The sequence below is a fragment of the Sesamum indicum genome, linkage group LG10 (genome assembly GCF_000512975.1).
Source record: "Sesamum indicum cultivar Zhongzhi No. 13 linkage group LG10, S_indicum_v1.0, whole genome shotgun sequence".
NCBI lineage: Eukaryota > Viridiplantae > Streptophyta > Magnoliopsida > Lamiales > Pedaliaceae > Sesamum > Sesamum indicum.
The window spans coordinates 15,151,452-15,171,093 of NC_026154.1; the positions used below are offsets into that span (position 1 = coordinate 15,151,452).

General features: G+C 33.5%; 3 protein-coding genes across 4 annotated transcripts; 1 reads left to right on the top strand and 2 right to left on the bottom strand.

The window, feature by feature from the left end:
- On the bottom strand, nucleotides 1,615-2,320 carry LOC105172647 (histone H3.2). Its single transcript, XM_011094165.2, has one exon. The coding sequence runs from the start codon at nucleotides 2,235-2,237 to the stop codon at nucleotides 1,827-1,829; it is 411 nt and encodes a 136-aa protein (XP_011092467.1). The 5' UTR covers nucleotides 2,238-2,320; the 3' UTR covers nucleotides 1,615-1,826.
- Nucleotides 3,681-7,839, bottom strand: LOC105172648 (DUF21 domain-containing protein At2g14520-like). The gene is given in 11 exon segments (XM_011094167.2): nucleotides 3,681-4,122; nucleotides 4,220-4,634; nucleotides 4,970-5,030; nucleotides 5,361-5,364; nucleotides 5,474-5,567; nucleotides 5,648-5,787; nucleotides 5,944-6,030; nucleotides 6,125-6,238; nucleotides 6,481-6,564; nucleotides 6,649-6,725; nucleotides 7,326-7,839. Coding segments are annotated over 11 exon segments (1,299 nt in total). The 5' UTR covers nucleotides 7,504-7,839; the 3' UTR covers nucleotides 3,681-4,077.
- On the top strand, nucleotides 13,979-17,970 carry LOC105172649 (uncharacterized protein At3g49720). 2 transcript variants are annotated; one of them, XM_011094168.2, is made up of 7 exons: nucleotides 13,979-14,130; nucleotides 14,934-15,070; nucleotides 15,378-15,414; nucleotides 15,636-15,677; nucleotides 16,285-16,659; nucleotides 17,123-17,178; nucleotides 17,649-17,970. In XM_011094168.2, exons 2-7 carry the CDS (start codon nucleotides 14,954-14,956, stop codon nucleotides 17,799-17,801), a joined length of 780 nt encoding a protein of 259 aa, XP_011092470.1. In that variant the 5' UTR covers nucleotides 13,979-14,130; nucleotides 14,934-14,953; the 3' UTR covers nucleotides 17,802-17,970. The 2 variants fall into 2 exon arrangements, with proteins under 2 accessions (XP_011092470.1, XP_020553165.1); XM_020697506.1 differs by having other exon boundaries at nucleotides 13,993-14,074.

Below are 19,642 nucleotides of genomic sequence, written 5' to 3' on the forward strand. Positions count from 1 at the left end.
TATAATTTTGGATTTATCATATTTTTTTTATCCATAGATTAGAAAAAATTAGAAATAAAGACAAAATAAATTAAAAAAATTAAAGTTAAGATTATATAAAAAAATTTGTTGATCAATTTTTTTTAGTTTTTTCTGTTTTGAAGCTTGAAGAAAATTGGGAAAAATGGGTTCATTTTGGCCAAAACTTGAAAAATACCACAAAATAAAAGAAAAATCGCTATTTTTTCCCTTTAAAATGAAACTTCTGTTAATTTTGATGGTTTTATTAATGGAAGGACTAAAAAATGCCAAAAAAAAGAAAAAACCAACAATTTTAGGACAAAAAATGCAATTTTAAATTGTTTGAGAACCAAAATTACGTAAGTGGTTTTATATTATTTAAAAATAAGCTTAATAATAATAATCACCAATTGAGTACAAATGAACTGCTATTGTGTTATTTTGATTTTAAAATTTTGTATTGCACTCATAAATATTTTATTCATTATATATTTTATTTTTTAGATTTTGATATTTTTGACAGGTATTTTTGAAAAAATTATTAAAATTATTTATATAAATTTTTCCCAAAAAATTGATTTTTTCGGTTAAAAAATCAAATAGAGTTTGATTTTTACTCAATCGAACCAGCATGTTCGATTCGATTTTTTATTTTTAAAAATAATTTTAATTTGATTTGATTAATCGAAATCAACATCCCTTTCAAGACACAAAGATGTGGGATCGTCCCCAGCGCAGGTACTGAAATAGTCAAGTTAGATAATGATGGTGAGGTATAAGTACCAGAACTGAAAATAACATAAAACATTAAAAATTTCCTGAATGTTCAATTTGAGGGTTTATACAGTTTTCGGCCAATATGCGGATGGCATGCATGCAAGCCTTTGGAGATTCCGCCATGTGTCCTCCATCCAAGGGTTTTCATTGGTTCTGGTTTGGGCTGGTTCGGGTTGGTTGGGTTTGACTGACTTAAGGCTTGCATGGAGCCTCTTGAATTAGGCCTGATTGGGGTTTACCTTCTCTTTATGGGCCATTCATAAAGGTTTGGCCCAATTTTGTGAATACATCCTTCTCTATTTATATATAAAATTGGTGTGGATTATACACCCACCAATATATATAGACTTTGATCGATTGTATTAAAAAAAAAATCATCGCATCTCTTAAATTATAGTTTGTGAGAAAATTTTCAAACACATTGCACTCTTACCAAAAAGAAAGAAAATAAATAGACAACCAGAAGAGAAAGGGGGGACAAAGAATTTTGAAATGATTCGTCACTTTTCTTGACATAAATTATGAAGTGTTTTGGCAGAACAAAGTGAAAACAGATAGAAATGGGCCATCAACGCAGCTCCAACGATGTTTGAAGAAATTCTGCAAACCCCTACCAAAAGTTATAACATGAATTGGGCCGTCCCGAGACATCGTTATCACTGTGTCCGAAATTGAAACATAGCCTCGAAACAATGGCATTCTTTCTGAAGTGAAATCTGTGTGGTTCTTTCTAAAATGGTGTGATGTAGTTTTTCAACATCTTTGGAACTTTATTCAGTAAGGAAAGCGACGGGTTTTTGATGCAACAAGCAGCACAGTTTACTTGGAATTGGTATATAATTGAACTTTAGTATTGTATTAATCTGATTGGTAACTTGAAGCCCTAATGTTAGGGAAATAAAAATACCTCAAACGATCAGTTGAACAATAACATTCCTCAACTTTCATTCGTACAAGTCAAAACGCTTCAGTACAAGATACAACCACATATTTACCTTAAACCAACAGTACCAGACTTTAAAACACATCCATCCCCGCTAGGACTAGAATTAAGCCCTCTCACCCCTAATCCTCCTCGCCAGCTGGATATCCTTAGGCATAATCGTAACCCTCTTAGCGTGAATGGCGCAGAGGTTGGTATCCTCAAACAATCCAACAAGATACGCCTCCGCCGCCTCCTGAAGCGCCGCCACGGCGGAGCTCTGGAATCTCAGATCCGTCTTGAAGTCCTGAGCTATCTCACGAACAAGCCGCTGGAACGGCAGTTTCCGGATCAAAAGCTCAGTGGATTTCTGATACTTTCGGATCTCTCGAAGAGCAACAGTGCCAGGGCGGAAACGATGGGGCTTCTTCACTCCGCCGGTGGCAGGGGCGGATTTCCTGGCGGCCTTGGTAGCCAGCTGCTTCCGCGGAGCCTTACCACCAGTGGACTTGCGGGCGGTTTGCTTTGTGCGAGCCATTTCTAGGGTTTCTCTTCTCTGGAAGAAGGGTTTTGATTGAAAATGCGGAGGAAGGGATATGCTGGATGAAGATTCAAGGATTTGGAGGATGTATTTATAGGTGGGGTTTTGAAAGTTATGGCGGGATGGGGAAACAATCATAACCGTTCATTTGCATATTTTTCGTCCAAGGGCTGTGATTGATTTACATGAATTGAGTCGGATTGCTGATGTGGCAGCGTGATTTCTGAAGTGCAGAATAAGGATATTGAGTCGTTGGATGATTTTTAATCTGACGGCGGCAGTTCCTCTAGTCAGGTGGGTGAGGAGGATCGATGACATGGCTACTAGTACTGGTGCATCCCACGTCTTCATCAAGAAGGGAATTGGATCTGGTTAACAGTTAACGACGCCTTTCGATCACGAACTTCAAATTAGAAAGTATTCCGTTCAAAATTATTTGATCTTTCAATTCTATCTTAACTCAAATGATTCAAGTTCGGTTAAATAAAAAAATTATATAACAAATGTGATACACTTATCACGTAATTTGATAACTTTCTCTGAATTGTTCGCCAAATTATAAATAAATATATTATACTTATTATATAATTAATTCAAATCTGATCAAATTCACGAGTTAGAATGTCCAAACATAGAAGTAGATTGTCTATTTCAAATTTTGTACGTCTTCTATTTCATCCAACTTATACACACGTTTCATATATTTTATTTAAAAAAAATAAAATTATACCAGTGGTAAGTATATTAAATAGAATAAAATATCAAATAATATTATAAACTATAAATTTTAGCTATTTCATCCAACTTATACACACGTTTCATATATTTTATTTAAAAAAAATAAAATTATACCAGTGGTAAGTATATTAAATAGAATAAAATATCCAATAATATTATAAACTATAAATTTCAGTCAACAAACACACAACCACTATTTTCGGATTCATGTTTTCGTATTTTTCAAGAAATAAATTATTTTTATGTTTTTACACCTTATTTGTATGTTTTTTTATTTTCAACTCTCTATATATACTATATATATACTTATATACATATATAATATAAAATAAACATGATTTAACTATATACAGTGATTTATATCTCCCAAAAATACAATATTAAACATACAATGTTTGTATATATACACAGTTATATATAAAAATATATATAAAAAAGTTATAATTTGATAATACACAGTAATTTTTGTCTTCCAAATACCAGTATCAAACTTACACCACTTATGTTAAAATATTTTAAATTATCTCAAAACACAAATTTAAACATACTATCTATTTTCAACACACACTTATTTATCTCTATTTTCTTTTTTTATCTCCAAAAAATAAAATACTCAAAATACAAATCCAAACATTATCAACACTTTTCTGAGTTTTCTCATGAAAATTCAAGATTCAGATACAGTGTAAACATGAACATAAATATTAGAAAGAGTGCAATTCGAATTGAACTTGGCTATAATTTGGAAACGGTAAAGTGTCTTGGAAGCTGGAGATACAATAGCATTAAGACTCACACCTCAATGCCTTAGCTCCAGAGGAGAAAACATGTCTAACCCTCACTGTACATATGATGACTCTCTCTAGTGAACAACAAGAACCATGAATTCACTCTACACTTCCAATGACTAAAACCTTTGGTGGAGAACGATCAAGTGCCTCGCCACAAATGTTTTACATACGTCGAACCAAAAATTACTCCCCACATAGTATTAGTATACGCAAGCTACAACATTTTTAACAGTCTGAATTGTACATTCACCAATGCTACAACATTTTTAACAGTCTGAATTGTATATTCAATACCCACTTACCATCCGTCATGAATCTTCAACATGGTGATCTGTTTCATCGAATATCTCTTCCTGCACAAAGCCAATCAATTAAATAAGAAAATGGAGCCTTGTGGATGCACGTGGGATTTAATTGTTCAGGTTTTGAGACCAAGACAATGGACTTCACCTGCAAAAGCTCTTCAATGACGTCTTCCATGGTTATTATTCCTACCGCCTCTTCTTCTTCGGGCAGCTTGGGCAGTGGAGTTTCATCTATTTTTAGAATGTCGGAGTACATGTTTTTCGTCCACTTCTTGCTTCTAGGTGTACCCTTGAAAGAATTGCTTCCTGTGTTGGGAAAACTCTTCCATTTTTGCAGAGGTCTTTTACTCTTCACACTTTTATCCAATGACATCTTTTCACCATCAATGTCTACTCTCACATCTTTGACAGAACCTACATCAACAGACACACTTTCTGCATCTCCTGTTCCAGCAGGCTGGACGGGGCCTTTGGTACACTGTCTCACAACAACAGCCATGTGACTGTGACCCTTCTGGAATTCATTCAAGATATCGTATAATGGCATAGTTTCTGGAACCCTAGGAATAAAACAAAAGGATGTAATATCATCAGTAGCCTAGCCATACTATAGAGACGAGAGAAACCAAATGTTTCTGCAGTTAGGTGCACACACAGGTGTTACAAACAAGCACCCTAGTACATGAGTGCATATGTACAGAGAGGAAGTTATGAACTAAGTTTCATGGTTGCCATCATCTCTCAGACTGAAATTTTTCTGTGACCAAGGTATCTGAATTAAGTAATCTGCGTAAACACCATAATCAAGAAGAGAACAACTGATTTTCATTATTTCATTCAATGCATGATAAATTTTGGGTATACAACAAGTCAAAGTTTTAAAGCAATGTCATACCTTGGAATTCTGCGAATAGTGAAAGAGCATAAGATAAAAAGATCAGGTCATCAAGTATTACCTAAAACTTGAGTGGCTATTTTGCATGTTCAGGGGCATTGTTTAATGATAAGAAAAATGTGGGGGTTTTGGGGGGGGGGGTGTCGGGTGGATATTACAAATTAAGATTTTCAAGAAGAGCTCAGGTCTTTGCCATTTCCTCAGTAATGCATATTACTCCTTTACATCCTGAATATGAAGATAACCAAATACTAACATACCACTAGCTTCAAGAACCCCCAGCCAAATACCTGGTTTATGTGAATTTTCCAGTTAAGAATCTAGTTCAAAAGGGCCGGTCAACTAAGACCTCAATCAAATTCAACAAGAAGCGGATCTGAGTGAAACTCACAGTTCTTTTGTATGGTCAGAGACCTCTAATCCACTTGAAATATACTCATTTTTGAAGATGCATCTTTCTTTATGAAAAAACTAATTAGTGACCAACCACACAGAAGATGAAACAAGTACCAGAACAAGCCCAATGATGTTTGTAGGTTGCTCATAGTAGACCGGCACTCTGCTATGTCCTTTCTCCAAAATCAGATTCATCAAGGACCTGCACCACCAAAAACACGATATTATTTCAGAGACGCAACTTGAGAATGGTAAAGTTGTTGAACAGAAACTATGCATCACCTATCAAGCTTCGCATTTATATCAATAGCAAAAGTTTCAGATATCGGAGTCATGGCATCACTAGCGGTTTTCTCACTGAGTTCTAGCGCCCCAGCAATAATAGTTGTCTCATCATGTGTGAGTTCTCCGCCTTTACCAGCCTGCATGATCAGCCAGCAGAATTACAGTAGAGCACATCAGAGCTTTACCAGAAAGTAACGACAGAAGAGAAGGGGGGTTGATGATTTACAGTAAGTACAGAAAAAAGCCCTAAGAAGAAACGAGATGTCAACCCAGATATTTAATGCTTTCATTACCTCATTGCCATGTAAATCAACAAGGGTTTTCAACTCAGCACGTCGAAAGAGAGCTCTATGCCCATGGCCAAGCAGATAATCCAACAACTGCAAAATACAGAAACATATGAACAAAGGTACCTGTGGTAAGTCATCATAAATTCTTCGAAGTGCAGATATGGATAGTAAACAAGAAGTTTACCTTGCTTATTGGATACGCAACTGGAAAACAGATCCAAACAAGGATACGAACGACTGGAGCTACAGTTGCACCGATAGCAAGTCCATATCTAGAGCAAACAGATTGTGGAATGATCTGGCATTTCCCAGCATCATAACAAAAGTTCAAACATAAATTAATGTGAATCTCTTGTGATTAACTTACAAAATCTTTGAGATTCAGGTCAAATCACTTATAGGGGAAACTGGTAACAAATATTAGAAATTGTTCATTGAATTCTGACGTCATTTAATAAAATCTTTTTTCTCCATTGAGTGGGATAGTAAATTGTTTCTGTAACTGAGGCCTTCAGTCACTTGCTCCTTAAAAATCCTTACCTCACCAAACAGAAGAATCAATGTCACTGATATCAGGATTGCGCCCCAAGCAGTAACTAGAGCATCAAGGAAAATAGGAAGTGCCTGAAAGGCAAAATATCTCCAAGATTAAGTAATCTCTGATAGGATTACAAAGCTTAAAAAATTAACACCTCAACTATGTTATACCTCCATAGCAGCAGCATTGCAGATAAGCAGCGTGCAAAGCAGTAAATGCTGATTCCTAACAACTGGCAATATCTTTGCTGAATGCAAAGGGAAAAATTATTCATGAAACTATTAGAGTCCAAACCAATAATTTCATATGTTAGTTAATACATTAATGGGTGAAAACAGCAGTATTTTCTCTTTGCAACTCAAGCCCTCAATCATAGACTTCAGAAATTCAGAAACACACGTGATTCATTTCCAGTTCACCAACACAAAAATTAACACAATGAGCATTCAAAAATTTGCTTTCCACATTAAAAACTCACAAATTTCGTAAAAACTAATAGAGGGAGCACTTTTCCATTTAAAAAAAAAAAAAAAAAAAAACTCTAATAGAGATCACTAATTCAGCTTGTCTATTAAACGACGTTACTCCTAAGAAACACAATTAATTCCAAGAGAAAACTCAACCAAACTAATTTTCTCCTAACGTAAAAAGAGTAAACACAATTCCAAATGAAACCTAAATTTACAGCTAGAATTGCAGTGCGCTCAGACCAGAAAATAATCAATACTCAAACCACATAGTTAAATAAACAAGTTCAAGCTCAATGAAACGAGAATGCATCAACACATGAAAAAAACAAAAAAGAAGGCAGTACAGTACAATTTAAAGCCAAAACAACAAGTTATACCAGCATGCTGTTTGTCCTTGGGAGTTCCGGACTTGGCAAGCACTTCAAGATCGACGAGGCTGAGAGACATGAGGCCCAAAGTGAGCCCAGACATGAGTCCCGCAAACGTCACCAGGAACACTATCACCGCAATGTGAATGAAGAATTCCGCCTCACAACAGCTGTACTCCACCGCCATTCAACTCCAAAAGCACACGCTACTCCGCCACCTACTACCACCTCTGCCACCTTTCTCCAATCTACCTTCTTCTTGAATACTCCGAGCTTCAGCTACAGATTCGAGAATAAATTCCCAAGCGGATGATGCGGAGAATATGTAAGAACCGGAGGAAGTGGGAATAGAGCCTTTCTATAATTGCAAAAGAGGTGACGTGGCCCCAACCGGACAAAAGGGCTGATGCTGCTCTTGTGCTGATACGGTTCCAATCTCTACAGTTCTGTCCTTATCTTTAAAGGCGACGATCCGTCTCTCTGTATCTGTTTCTTCCTTTTTTACGTGTCTTTTTCCTTTTTTCACCCATTAATTAACGCTTTACGTTTCCTTTCTCTATTATTTATCTATCTATTATATAAATTTATAATAGATAAATATTATTTTTGGTCCCTCATTTATAGATTTTATCATTTTTAGTCTCTTTCATTATTTTACCCTTAAGATTAACGGATTTGTTGGGGAAAAACAATTATTTCTGCTGCCAAAAGCACTTGAACTCAAGACCTTGAAGAAAAATTAAATACCTTTCCCACTTCATCAAATACACTACTCATTTATTTTTTTTAAATCAAATGTTACTTAAAAAAAAATAACTAAGAATTACCTTATTATTCCCCAAATATTCGGCCACAATTAAACGGACAAATTTCTGCAACCTAAATCTAAGCACGACGACAACGACTGATTTAGTAGTGGGAAAAATTACTTTTTTGTTATCAGAATATGTAAGTTGACAATGACTGATGTTGGTTGATTTTGAGATTTTTTAGCATGATTTTTAAAATATTTTTAATGTGTTTTTATCTTACAGTTGTGTATACGATAATATTTTATCTAGTAAAAGATAATTAAGTGGTGCAATTGGTCGAGTGGTAAAAACATTGAATCCTCAACATAAGATTTTGAATTTGAGCCCTTTTGATAGTAGAAATAATTTTTTAAATAAGTAATATTGTACTTAGAAAAATAAATAAATGGTGTGTTTGATGGAGTTAAAAAAAACGTTCAATTTCTTCTATAAGGTCTTCAGTTCGAGTGCTTGTGCAGTAGAAATAGATTTCTATTTTTTTTTCTTAATAAATCCGTTAATTTTTTAACGATAAGATAACGGAAGGGATAAAGAATGATAAAATCTATAAATTTGAGGGGCTGAGTTTGATGACAAAAAAATATGAGGGACTAAATTTGAATAAATAGTATAGTGGAGGGACCAAAAGTGATATTTACCTATTTATAATTATATATTGTTTCTTAGAACCTCAATTTTGACTAAAATTTGAATGCACAATAATGCAAATAAAAAAATGTGCTCCATTTCAATTGCAGTATCTATATATATACAGAAGAACGAAGTTTGACCATTTAGTTCAATTTTGACCAAATGCTAATTTCTGATGTTTTTAAATTTTTAAATGACAAGAAAAAATTTTATTGGTTGGAAACATCATCTACTTAAATATATTAAATATTTATTTTTTATTTATCCAAAATCTCTTTTATTGGTTAGAAGCATTATCTATTTTAAATATTTTAATTATTTATTTTGTATTTATCCAAAATCTTATCTTCATATCATAATTAAAATTTTAAATTATGAATAAGACATCAATTAGAAATATCACCTATTTTAAAAATATTAGATATTTATTTTGTATTTATGAAATTTTATCTTTGAGATTATAATTGAATTTTTTAACTGACAAGAAAAAAAAATCTTATTTTTTAAAAATATCATATATTTAAATATATTAAATATTTTGTATTTATCTCAAATTTTATCTCCAACGTTAAAATAGTAATTCGTTGAATTTGTACTTATCATATATAATTTTATATGTTTTAGAAAATCATATATTTTAAATATATTAAATATTTATTTTTATTTATCTCAAAATATTAATTGAATTTGTACTTATCTTAATTCAACTAAATCTATAATTATATTCTTTCTTTACATTTATAAAATATATATATATGTATTTTTCATGTGTGTCATTCAAACTCCTTTTCAAAAAATTCTTATTCAATATAAAATTTTATTTTATACCAATGAAAGTCATTTTTTTTTTATGGCCGCTGATAATGTTGCAGTATTTATGATCTCATTACATTTAGCCATTTTATTTTTATTTCTACTCATTTTATTTTCTCATTTCATGATAATGTACTCCATCTTTTCTTATTCAAATTGTTGAAATTATATTGAGATTTTAAAATTATTTGTTTATGGTCCATCTTTCTTTCTTTATTTTTTTGTTTTTTAGTTGTCTTTCTTATAAATTATTAACAATACATTTTTACTCTTGCTTTCTATTTTATTTTATTTTTTAAAAAGTGACCAATTACATAGCAAGTATGATACACTTACTCTGTAATTCGTTTGATTGACGAAATCTGGTCCAGGTAAATTTTCATCCTGACAGAAAATAATTGTCTTCAGGATAATAACACCTTTCAATTCATCAATTCTTATTATCGCCTGTACTTTGGCGTTTAAAATTTATCTATATTTTCAGCTCTTAGGTAATTAAGGTGGTAAGTCCCCACTTTTCGAAATTCAATTGGAGACATACCTTTACGAATAGGCAATTACCTTAGGCATAAGGATGCCTCTGGCTCGTCTCTTCCTGCCACCACATGCACCGGCTTTGGCTGCTTATATGTATCTTTAGCCTTTGTGTGTTTGGCAGAATTCCCCACCTTTCGAAATTCAGTTGGAGGCATCCCTCTGTAGGGAGAGCTCCATTATTTGCCGACATGTGCTTAGGGATAAGGGGCCTTGAACTCGATTCCTCCTATTGCCATGTGTCCTAATTTTGGCGTCTGAAACTTATTTGTTCCAGCTGATCTTTTGTTGACGTGGGATAGGTAGTCCTACGTGGATTTGCCACTTGTATTTCTTAGAGAGCACGACTCTTTGGGACAATATGCCTCATTTAGATTGTGCATACCGAGTCTTTTAAAACCTTTAAATTCCATTAGTCTCTTATGATTTCTTTTTTTCTTTATGAGTCGCATTGAAAAAATATCCACAAATCACAAAACATAGCAAAAAAAAATATACACTCTTGAATCAGCTAAGACGCCTTCGGAGGTGGAAGGATACGATCGTCCTGCAAGCACATAAGACAGCGGTGGATCAATGTCAATCAGCACATTCATTTTATCTTTTATCATGATCATGTTTGACTTTGTTTCCTATTGGTTTCAGGTTTAATTTTGGTCCGTCGATTTTATAATTAATTTTAAAAAAGTAATTATGATGTTTGATTGATTTGATATTTGATTATACAATTATCAATTTTATCTAATTTATAAAATAATATCATTTTTAAATTAATCGACGAATTAAAAAATTACTTAACGATCATGATGAATATTTAAATGAAAAAAGAATTATGATGGGATTGAAATATTTAATGGGCACGTCTGAGGTCCAACTAGTGGTGAGTGTAACATGTCTAAAATCAAGGTGGGATGAATCTAATGTTCGATTAAATTTAAACGGGACAGATTTTGGGTCTGATTAAATTCGCCCTATTGCCATCTTTATCAATAACATCTGTATAAGATACTGATCCGGGTCGAGGTCCTCAACGACCTAGAGTTGATCTGGTATGACTTGGCACTGATCTAAAGTCCAGGTCATTGAGAGTATTTTGAACTAAACTAGTAATAATTGGCCTGAAATACAAAATATTAGGCTAGATGGGTAGTCCCTAACTAAGACCCTTAATGCTTGAGTTACTACTGAGATTGAGATTGAGATTTACGTGTCATATAGTATAATCTGATAGCAATAAAAAATATATTTTGTGGAATGGAACAACTGATATTTATAGAGGTTTATGTGGTAGAATTCGTAAAGGCCAAGCCATCGAATGAGTTGAAAATCTATGTTGATATTCGGGTCATCTATTCAAGTACGACCGAAATTGCTCAAAAGGTACGGACCTTTGAATTATTTTTTTTTCATTTTTGAAGGACAAATATGTAATTTGGGATTTATTCATTGAAGGCCGTGCTATCCAAATTTCAGTATTAAAAAGTTATTGATTAAAAGTAGTTTGACCATGACAAACGGTTTGCAGTCTTGTATATTATTTGCAAATAATTGGGTACTAATTAATGTTACTTAGGTATGCTAATACTATTATTAATTTGGAGTAGGTTGAGTTAATCGTTTTATCATCCTTAAACGTGTCGAGCTATTCCATAAAAATATTATTAAGACATAAATATAAGTTTTGTCGTATAGTTAATCTCATGGGCCACACAGATTTCCTGAATGTCGCGATTTCTTATTGTTAAATTCTAAAACTAGTAGGAAACCTCGAATAATCAAGAAGCGTTACTTTAGAAGTGTTATATATTTTAAAAAAGTCGCTTAGTTGGCGAATGGAGGATGCCACTTGCCAGGCAGATGTGCATGCATGACGAATAAATAGTACCGATATTTTATTTTATTTTTTGAAACAAAAATAGTACCAGTGTTTTGTTATGGTAAAACGCGACTTATAGCTTTCCCCCCAAGATATGACGGGTTTGTCCGTATTAGGATTTTTAAATCGGGTCCAATATATAATTTTTATTGGGATAATTATACTCCTATTTTTTAAAATTTAGTATAATTAGACGTAAATCTCTCCTGTGGATAAGTATGACGGTTTAACGTGATTAGAATTTTTCAATCGGGTTCGATATATAATTTTTATAGGGATAATTACACTTCAATTTCTTAAATTTTAGTGTAATTATACGTAAATCTCCCCTCCGCCGCAGAGATATGACAGTTTGTCCAGATCAGGATTTTCCGATCGGGTTCGGTATATATAATTTTTATTGGGATAATTACACTCTCATCCCCTAAAATTTAGTATAATTATACGTAAATTTATTGTGGTTTTGGTAGTTACATCTAGCATTCATTAGATTTGTTTTCTTCTGACAAATAAGTTACTATATTATGTAAAATTTATCGAATTTGCTGATATTAACAAAAAAAATAGAAAAAAAACTATATTTACCTCTGATTAACTTATTATTAATTATAGCAGGTCAAATAATTTTTTTATGATCAAATTATCCTCATACGTCCTCGCATTTTAATGCGTGTGAGGAGGTATATCTTCACAGTTATAAAGGTAATTTAGACACACAAAAAAAAAATTTATTTGATCTATAATAAGTTAGTAATAAGTCACTCGAGAGTAAATATTATTTTTTATTTATTTATTTTTTTATTAATATCAATAGATTCAATGAATTTTAACTAACAGATGGACTTATATGTTAGATAGAAGCAAACCTCAGGGGTGTTAGATTTACATAAAGACGCATACATATATAAAAAGTAAGATTTATATATTTGAGCCCTGTAGTTTTAATATTTTCTATATTTCTATATGATGTCTTTTCGTACATATATAAAAAGTATATGTTTATTTTATTTATACTTGCATAGAATAAACAAAAATAATATTTTTATAAATTAAAACAATAATATAAACATATATATATAAGTATGATATATGTTTAGCAATTTAATATTATTAGATTTTAATATATGCACGTACAAATTTACCAAAAGGAAATTATTTTCTAATAATATTATTTGCTCAATGACTTATATTTCCAAAGTTTTACAAAGTTACAATATTATTATTTTTAAGTAATTAAATTTTTTAATATCTAAAAGTTTTAAGCCGAGTTTATTGAGCCCAACAAATTCTTGAGAGGTTGCATCCCCAATTTTGACAAACCCGTCTTGCACTGATTATGCATTTATTTTTTTTTATTATTATATGAAAAAAATAGAATAATTATAACGAATTCTTTTAAAATTTGACATAATAAAAAGTACGTTCATATTATTTAAAAAATTATCAACACCCTTTAATTTTAATAGACGTTTAACAATTAGTCCAATTTATTAGGATACGATCGAAATGCACTTGTGCATTATAAATTATAATTTTGATTTAAATATTTTTATGGATTAAGTGGATATTTTTTTTACATATAATTTTTCATATTTTTCCATCCATCTTGTCCAATTCTTTTATAATTTTAGAAAAAAAATATAATAAAGGCAAGTTGATCATTCTAGACCTCCATCCAAATATTATATAATTTTATCAAATATCGAAAGGATATTTATTATTTTTTAAAATAACGATGAATATATATAATTATGACAAATTTTAAAAAATTTACTGTATTTACCCGAAAATAGATTAGTGTCCAATTTTGAGTTGGACGTGGAGCCCAATAATGAAAGGGGCTAATGGGCCAAGCCCATATGAGTCCCATTGATTAGCAGCAACTGGTTCTGCCGACTGGCCCTTTCTCACCTCATTAAATTGAAAAATAATTAGAAGATAAATTAAAATTTAGATCTAAATATGTACTTTACATTAATTCATGGAAAATGACATAAAGCAATTAAAATAATAAATAAATAAAGAATTGTCACTGTAATAATAAATCGGAAGCGCTTTCTCTCTGTCCTCTCAGCTCGCGGAGCAAGCGAAAGGTACCCAGCAGATCTAGATCCCACTCCCAGTTCTCGCACTTCTCTCTTTCGATTTGGTAACCTCTTCCATTCGCGGTTTTGTATTTGTTGATTTTGTTTGTTTTCTTGTTCCTCGCATTCGTGTGTTTGGATGATGCTGCGTCGGTCTGTGTATTGATTGTGAATTTGACTTTTCGTTTTTGGTTTGGTGTCGTGATTGAGTGGAATTTCAGCTGTTGAGTGGTGTAGTTTGCTTCGTGTGTTAGTTTGGGTCGTTTTGTGATTTCCTGGTACCACGCCAGTGAAGTCTCCGAGCTTGAATTAGCTGACGTTTGTTGTTTGTTTGTCGTTTTTTGGTTGGATTTTGTTACGGTTTATCCATCGCACGCTGCATGGGTATTGGATTTGGAATGGCAAGTCATCTGAGATTGTAAATTCCGAGGCAAACTGATTTGCTTTAAGATGTGGTTGCTCGTTGATCTTCTTGATTGATGCGAAATGTATCAGAGAGTTGGTAGAAAGTTCACATCTTTTGAGTTTTCGGTTGGGTAGTTTATGTATCTATCGGTGCATTGCTACTTAGAGAGATCATGAATGTGTCTTTTCTTGGAAAATTTGGGTGTGCGCAACGACCATCCATTGAGAACTTCCTAATCCTGAAGTCTGTAGTAAAATAAGAGGTTCTGTCTCTGTTTAGTTGTTATGATCATGAAAACACATGAGATTCGCATGTTAATTGGTAATTTGGTAGAGATCTTTGTGTAACAGTTACTCAAATCAGCTGTTGTAGCTCTGTGACGTTGTATTTTCTATACTTAACTATTTTTCTGGTTCCAAAAAGTTGGCCTTATGTTATTGTGCATTCAACCGTGTCTAACAGGTTATTTCAACTGTAAAACCATGTCAAGAAGACCTACTGCCCGTCGATTTGCAGACAGTGGGAGTATTCCTTTTGTGGGTGCATTGCATCCCAAGTCCCGTCCATCTCCATTGTTATCCGTCGGAATATTTATTGTGGTAAATCTTGGCATCTTTCACTTTGTTCCTCTAATGCATGCAAGCATGCACATTTTGCATGAAAAAATGTATATGCGCACACTCACACATGGGACATGCATATTTCCATTTTGCCATGCGTACTGTCCAATCATGATTTTCAAGTACATTTTTCTTGTAAGATTTAAAAATATGGGTTAAGGACGATGGTTGTCCCCCTTCCTCATATTTGCTTGATTACGATCCTGATGACATACATGAGTACGTGTGCCTGGATCTGAATGCATAGTGTGCGAACTAAACTGGGTACTTCTTGTGGAATTTTCAGGGAACACTGCTGGTTGTTGGTTATCTGTATCGTTCAGGTCTGTTATTGATCTTTCTAAACCCTCAGCCATGCACATATCTAGGAAGATTGATCAGATAATTACATACCTTTTTCTTCCCCTGCTTTCTTTTCCTGCTTACTTATGAGTATATTTTGCCAAAAGTAGTTTGGTAAGAAAGTGCAGATGGAATGGTAAATTGAACATGTTTGCTAATATTCCTTTTGGTGTAATCTGAGTTTTAAATTGTTTCCTGACAGGTGGCAGGAGTGGTGACATAGCTGCTTTAAATAGACTTGATGGTGAGTGTCTCTTATTCGAAAGAGTACTCCATTATATTAAGTGCTTATTAAAATATTTTTCCATTTTATTTTCTGAAGGAATAGCCATATGGTTCTAATAGGAAAAACCTTGTTCCAACTTGTTTTCATCAAATTGTTTCTCAGTGAATCTGGAATAATCAATATGCATCTGCAGTTTCTTGCTCTCGCGACTGACTATTTTTGTAAAATTCCTGTTTTCTTTTTTAGTTTGTTTTGATGAAGCAGCTGATGAGAACAAGACATTTTTAAGTGCAAAAATACATTTTGAAGATTAGTGATCTTATCAAAAGGACATATGCAGTTCCTGTAATTTCTGCTTGCTATCTTGCCTTTGATGTTAAATTAATGCTATCATTCTGGAGAAGAGTAACAGTTGGCTTGTTCTATCTTCTACTGGTTCCATTGTACATGATCAACTTTTGAGTGCTTAGATGAAGAAAAAAGAGCTTGTCTGATGTTTACTACTTTAGAATCCACCATGGCTTCCCTCTGGCTTCTTTTTCACGCCACCACTCGTATAAAGTATAGATAAATGCTGCTACTAGATGAGAAGCTATTTTTGTGTAACGCGGTCACATATATGCAGGTGGTGTTTCATGTAGCCTAGAACTTCAGAGATTAATACCGATTCTAATGAAAGCATATGGCGACAGCATGCGAAAAGTGTTGCATGTCGGTCCTGAAACCTGCTCAGTGGTCTCTCAATTATTAAAAGAAGAGGATACAGAAGCTTGGGGTATAGAGCCATATGAGTTAGATGATGCTGATGCCAACTGCAAGAGTCTTGTGCGCAAAGGAATTGTGCGTGTGGCTGATATCAAGTTTCCTCTTCCCTACAGGCCAAAGTCATTTTCTCTTGTCATTGTCTCAGATGCTTTGGATTACCTGTCTCCTAGGTATCTTAACAAGACAGTTCCAGAGCTAGCAAGGGTATCTGCTGACGGTTTGGTTATATTATCTGGTAATTCTCCAGAACCATGATTTGTTTTGTGCTTCCACAAATCTACGGATGTTGCATGTAACCATAGTGGCTGACAAAACAAATGAAAAAAGAGAAATATATACGAAGACTGAGTTAAATATGTTTAGGCTACTTTCTCCAATGGAACTGATGAATCCTATTTAATTGTGTTTTTCAACTTCATATGGAAAAAGTCTTGTTTGATTTTATATACACTTTTAGGTAGGATTTGTGCATGTCACTAGGTGACTTTTTTCCTTGTTGAACTGTTAATGTAATTTGTAGCTGTTTATATGTGATTCTCGTGTTGCAATTATCCTCGACCTTGGTCTGTTTCATAAACAAAGTCCAACTCCTGTCAACTATAGCACCTGATCTTATATGGAATGATCATGTACTTCAATTATCTGACAAGTTTTGTACTTATTTCTGAGGAGGTCCTAATAATTTCATGTAAATGTAGGCTACCCAGGTCAGCAAAGGGCTAAAGTGACAGAGCTATCCAAGTTTGGTCGCCCGGTAAGTGTGAATGTCTTTCTCCGTTGCTTCCTTTTTTTTCTTATTGAGCTTCTTCTATGCATCTGATAGAAGAAGCACACACACACACACACACTCATCCAAACATATTATCGATGATTACACCCTGGACAAATCTACAGTTTCACCAGGATAATTTGTGATCCTAGATGGTGCTGTTTATCTGCAATTTTCAATTTCTCTAAATTTAGAAGTTACAATAATAGCTCTATTAAATTAATAAATGAAGTAAAGTTTTCAAAATTCACTTTCGGATGTCTTGTGCATGGAAGTCTAACTTTAGGCCATGAAACATGATGATTCGTAGTCGATGAATCTCTCTTAAATGAGCATTTTAAATCTTGAATATCTTGCATGGTGTTTTTAGGTTACACAGCATCCTTGACAACTAATAAAGAGCTGTTTCTGGGGTTAAACTCTTAAACATTAGCTTACGATCGTTCATAATATAGGCCAAATTGCGGAGCTCATCTTGGTGGATAAGATTCTTCATTCAAACCAGCTTAGAGGAGAATGAATCTGCCATCAAGAAGTTCGAGCAGGCAGCAAGCAAGAAATCGTACAAGTCGGCCTGCCAAGTATTCCACCTCAAACCGTTGCATTGATCATCAGACTGTAGAATGGTATTCCTCGGTATAACGATGCCAACAAGCATCTTCAGTTCTTACGTTGTTAAATTATCATTGTGGAAATTGTGTTAATTTGTTTTACATACAAATATTAGACACCTATATTATTGATTGAAAAAATTTTGCTGCTCTTATTTAGCATCCACCAAAGTGTATCCTTGTCTCAAACACTCCTGACATTAATCCAATTCTTATGCTGGCAAGAAACGCTCAACCGAGTTTCCACATCTCAATGTTTTCTTGATAATTATAGGGGAACAAAAAGGGAAAAAACTATATAACTATTTGACTGAATACTCATCATTTCACTTTCTGGAGTTATTTTTATATATTTGTTAGGGTTAATTACGCTAAAACAAATCTATTATATTAAAATAGATAATATTTTCAACCAATAAGATTTTTTTCTTAATAATTAACAATTCAATTAATACTCTTGGACATAAAATTTCGAATAAGTACAAAATAAATATTAGAGGTAAAATTTTGAATAAATAGAAATATATACTTAATATATTTAAAATTGATGATTTTTCTAGCACAATAATATTTTTTCTTAATAATTAAAAAATTCAAAAAATTCTAAAAAATAATATCGGCTAAAAATCAACTTAATTTTGATTAACCATGGTTTTGATATATATATATATATGTAGACATTTCAGATTTTTATCGTTCCTAGTAACAAATATTTAAGTGATTGAGAAAAAAATTACGAAATTAGAACTATGAGAGTTCACTTATGTGCGGTAGTCCCACTCAATACAAAAAATTTTACTCCCTTTTTCCGAAAGAAATTTTGGCACTGTGTATTGGTAAATTCAAGTCCATTATCAGTTCTAATTTTCTTAATTTTTCTATTATACTGTTTCTAACATACTAAAATCTCCATTCTTCCGTTCAAATTTGATGGAAAATGGGGTTTGGAATTAACTTGAAATTTCTTGGTAAGAAATGAGATTAAAACGGAAATTGCGTAAACTGTGGGAGTAAAAAGGAAAAATCCCTTCTCTTTGGGACAAAAAACGGTAATTTAGCTGATGAGGAGAATTACAGAATTACCGGAATACCCCCCTACTTTCAGCATAATTACTGCACCCTATGACTGCAAGATTGGACCCACTGTATAGTTGCAGCAGGGGCGGCTGCAGGTCCGACAGAGGATGACGTGGCGCGCCATCACTGGAACCACGTGTAACGTATTCAAAGGGTATCGTACCGGTATAAATACCTTCATTTATGATATTTCAAGCGCGCTTTGATCACCCACTTTTACCGCCCATTTATGCTCTAATTCGATCCCTTTATCTTATTTTCGACCCCACCTTTTCTAACTTAAGCATCGGAGAGCCATCGCCGAGGGCTTCTCGGCTAGTCTGACGTTTGCTGTGTTCTCAGGATCCACTCCAAGTAGCTTAAAAGAGGGAGTCAGCGATCACGACCCAACTATTCGACCTAGCGACCCCGATCCGGAAATCTTAATTTTGAGCGACCTACATCATTAGCCAATATAGAAAGATAATTTAATATCACAGAAATTAAATCTCAATTATATATGTACATAGTTGTATATATATATACACATACACGAAAGTTGCGACGAATGACTATTGCCTCCTGACCTCTGGGCAACGACAAGGGTCTGGGCAATCAGGGGGGGGGGGGGGCAACGAGAAAGGAATCTCCTAAAATTGGGCGATCGAAAAAAAAGAGGTGTCGTCATAATAATGCCACTTAGATCGTGGGTCGCGTAGAGAAGGAAGGAGTTTGGGCGATGGTGACTCGTCTTGGACTTTGTGATGCACAACGGGGAAGAG

What these genes read in the sequence shown, in the direction of transcription:
- LOC105172647 (XM_011094165.2), bottom strand. Translation starts at nt 2,237, where the DNA reads ATGGCTCGCACAAAGCAAACCGCCCGCAAGTCCACTGGTGGTAAGGCT.
- LOC105172649 (XM_011094168.2), top strand. Translation starts at nt 14,954, where the DNA reads ATGTCAAGAAGACCTACTGCCCGTCGATTTGCAGACAGTGGGAGTATT. An exon ending in CGGTTTGGTTATATTATCTG is followed by an intron (nt 16,660 to 17,122) that starts GTAATTCTCCAG and finishes ATGTAAATGTAG; the next exon opens with GCTACCCAGGTCAGCAAAGG. An exon ending in TATCCAAGTTTGGTCGCCCG is followed by an intron (nt 17,179 to 17,648) that starts GTAAGTGTGAAT and finishes TTCATAATATAG; the next exon opens with GCCAAATTGCGGAGCTCATC.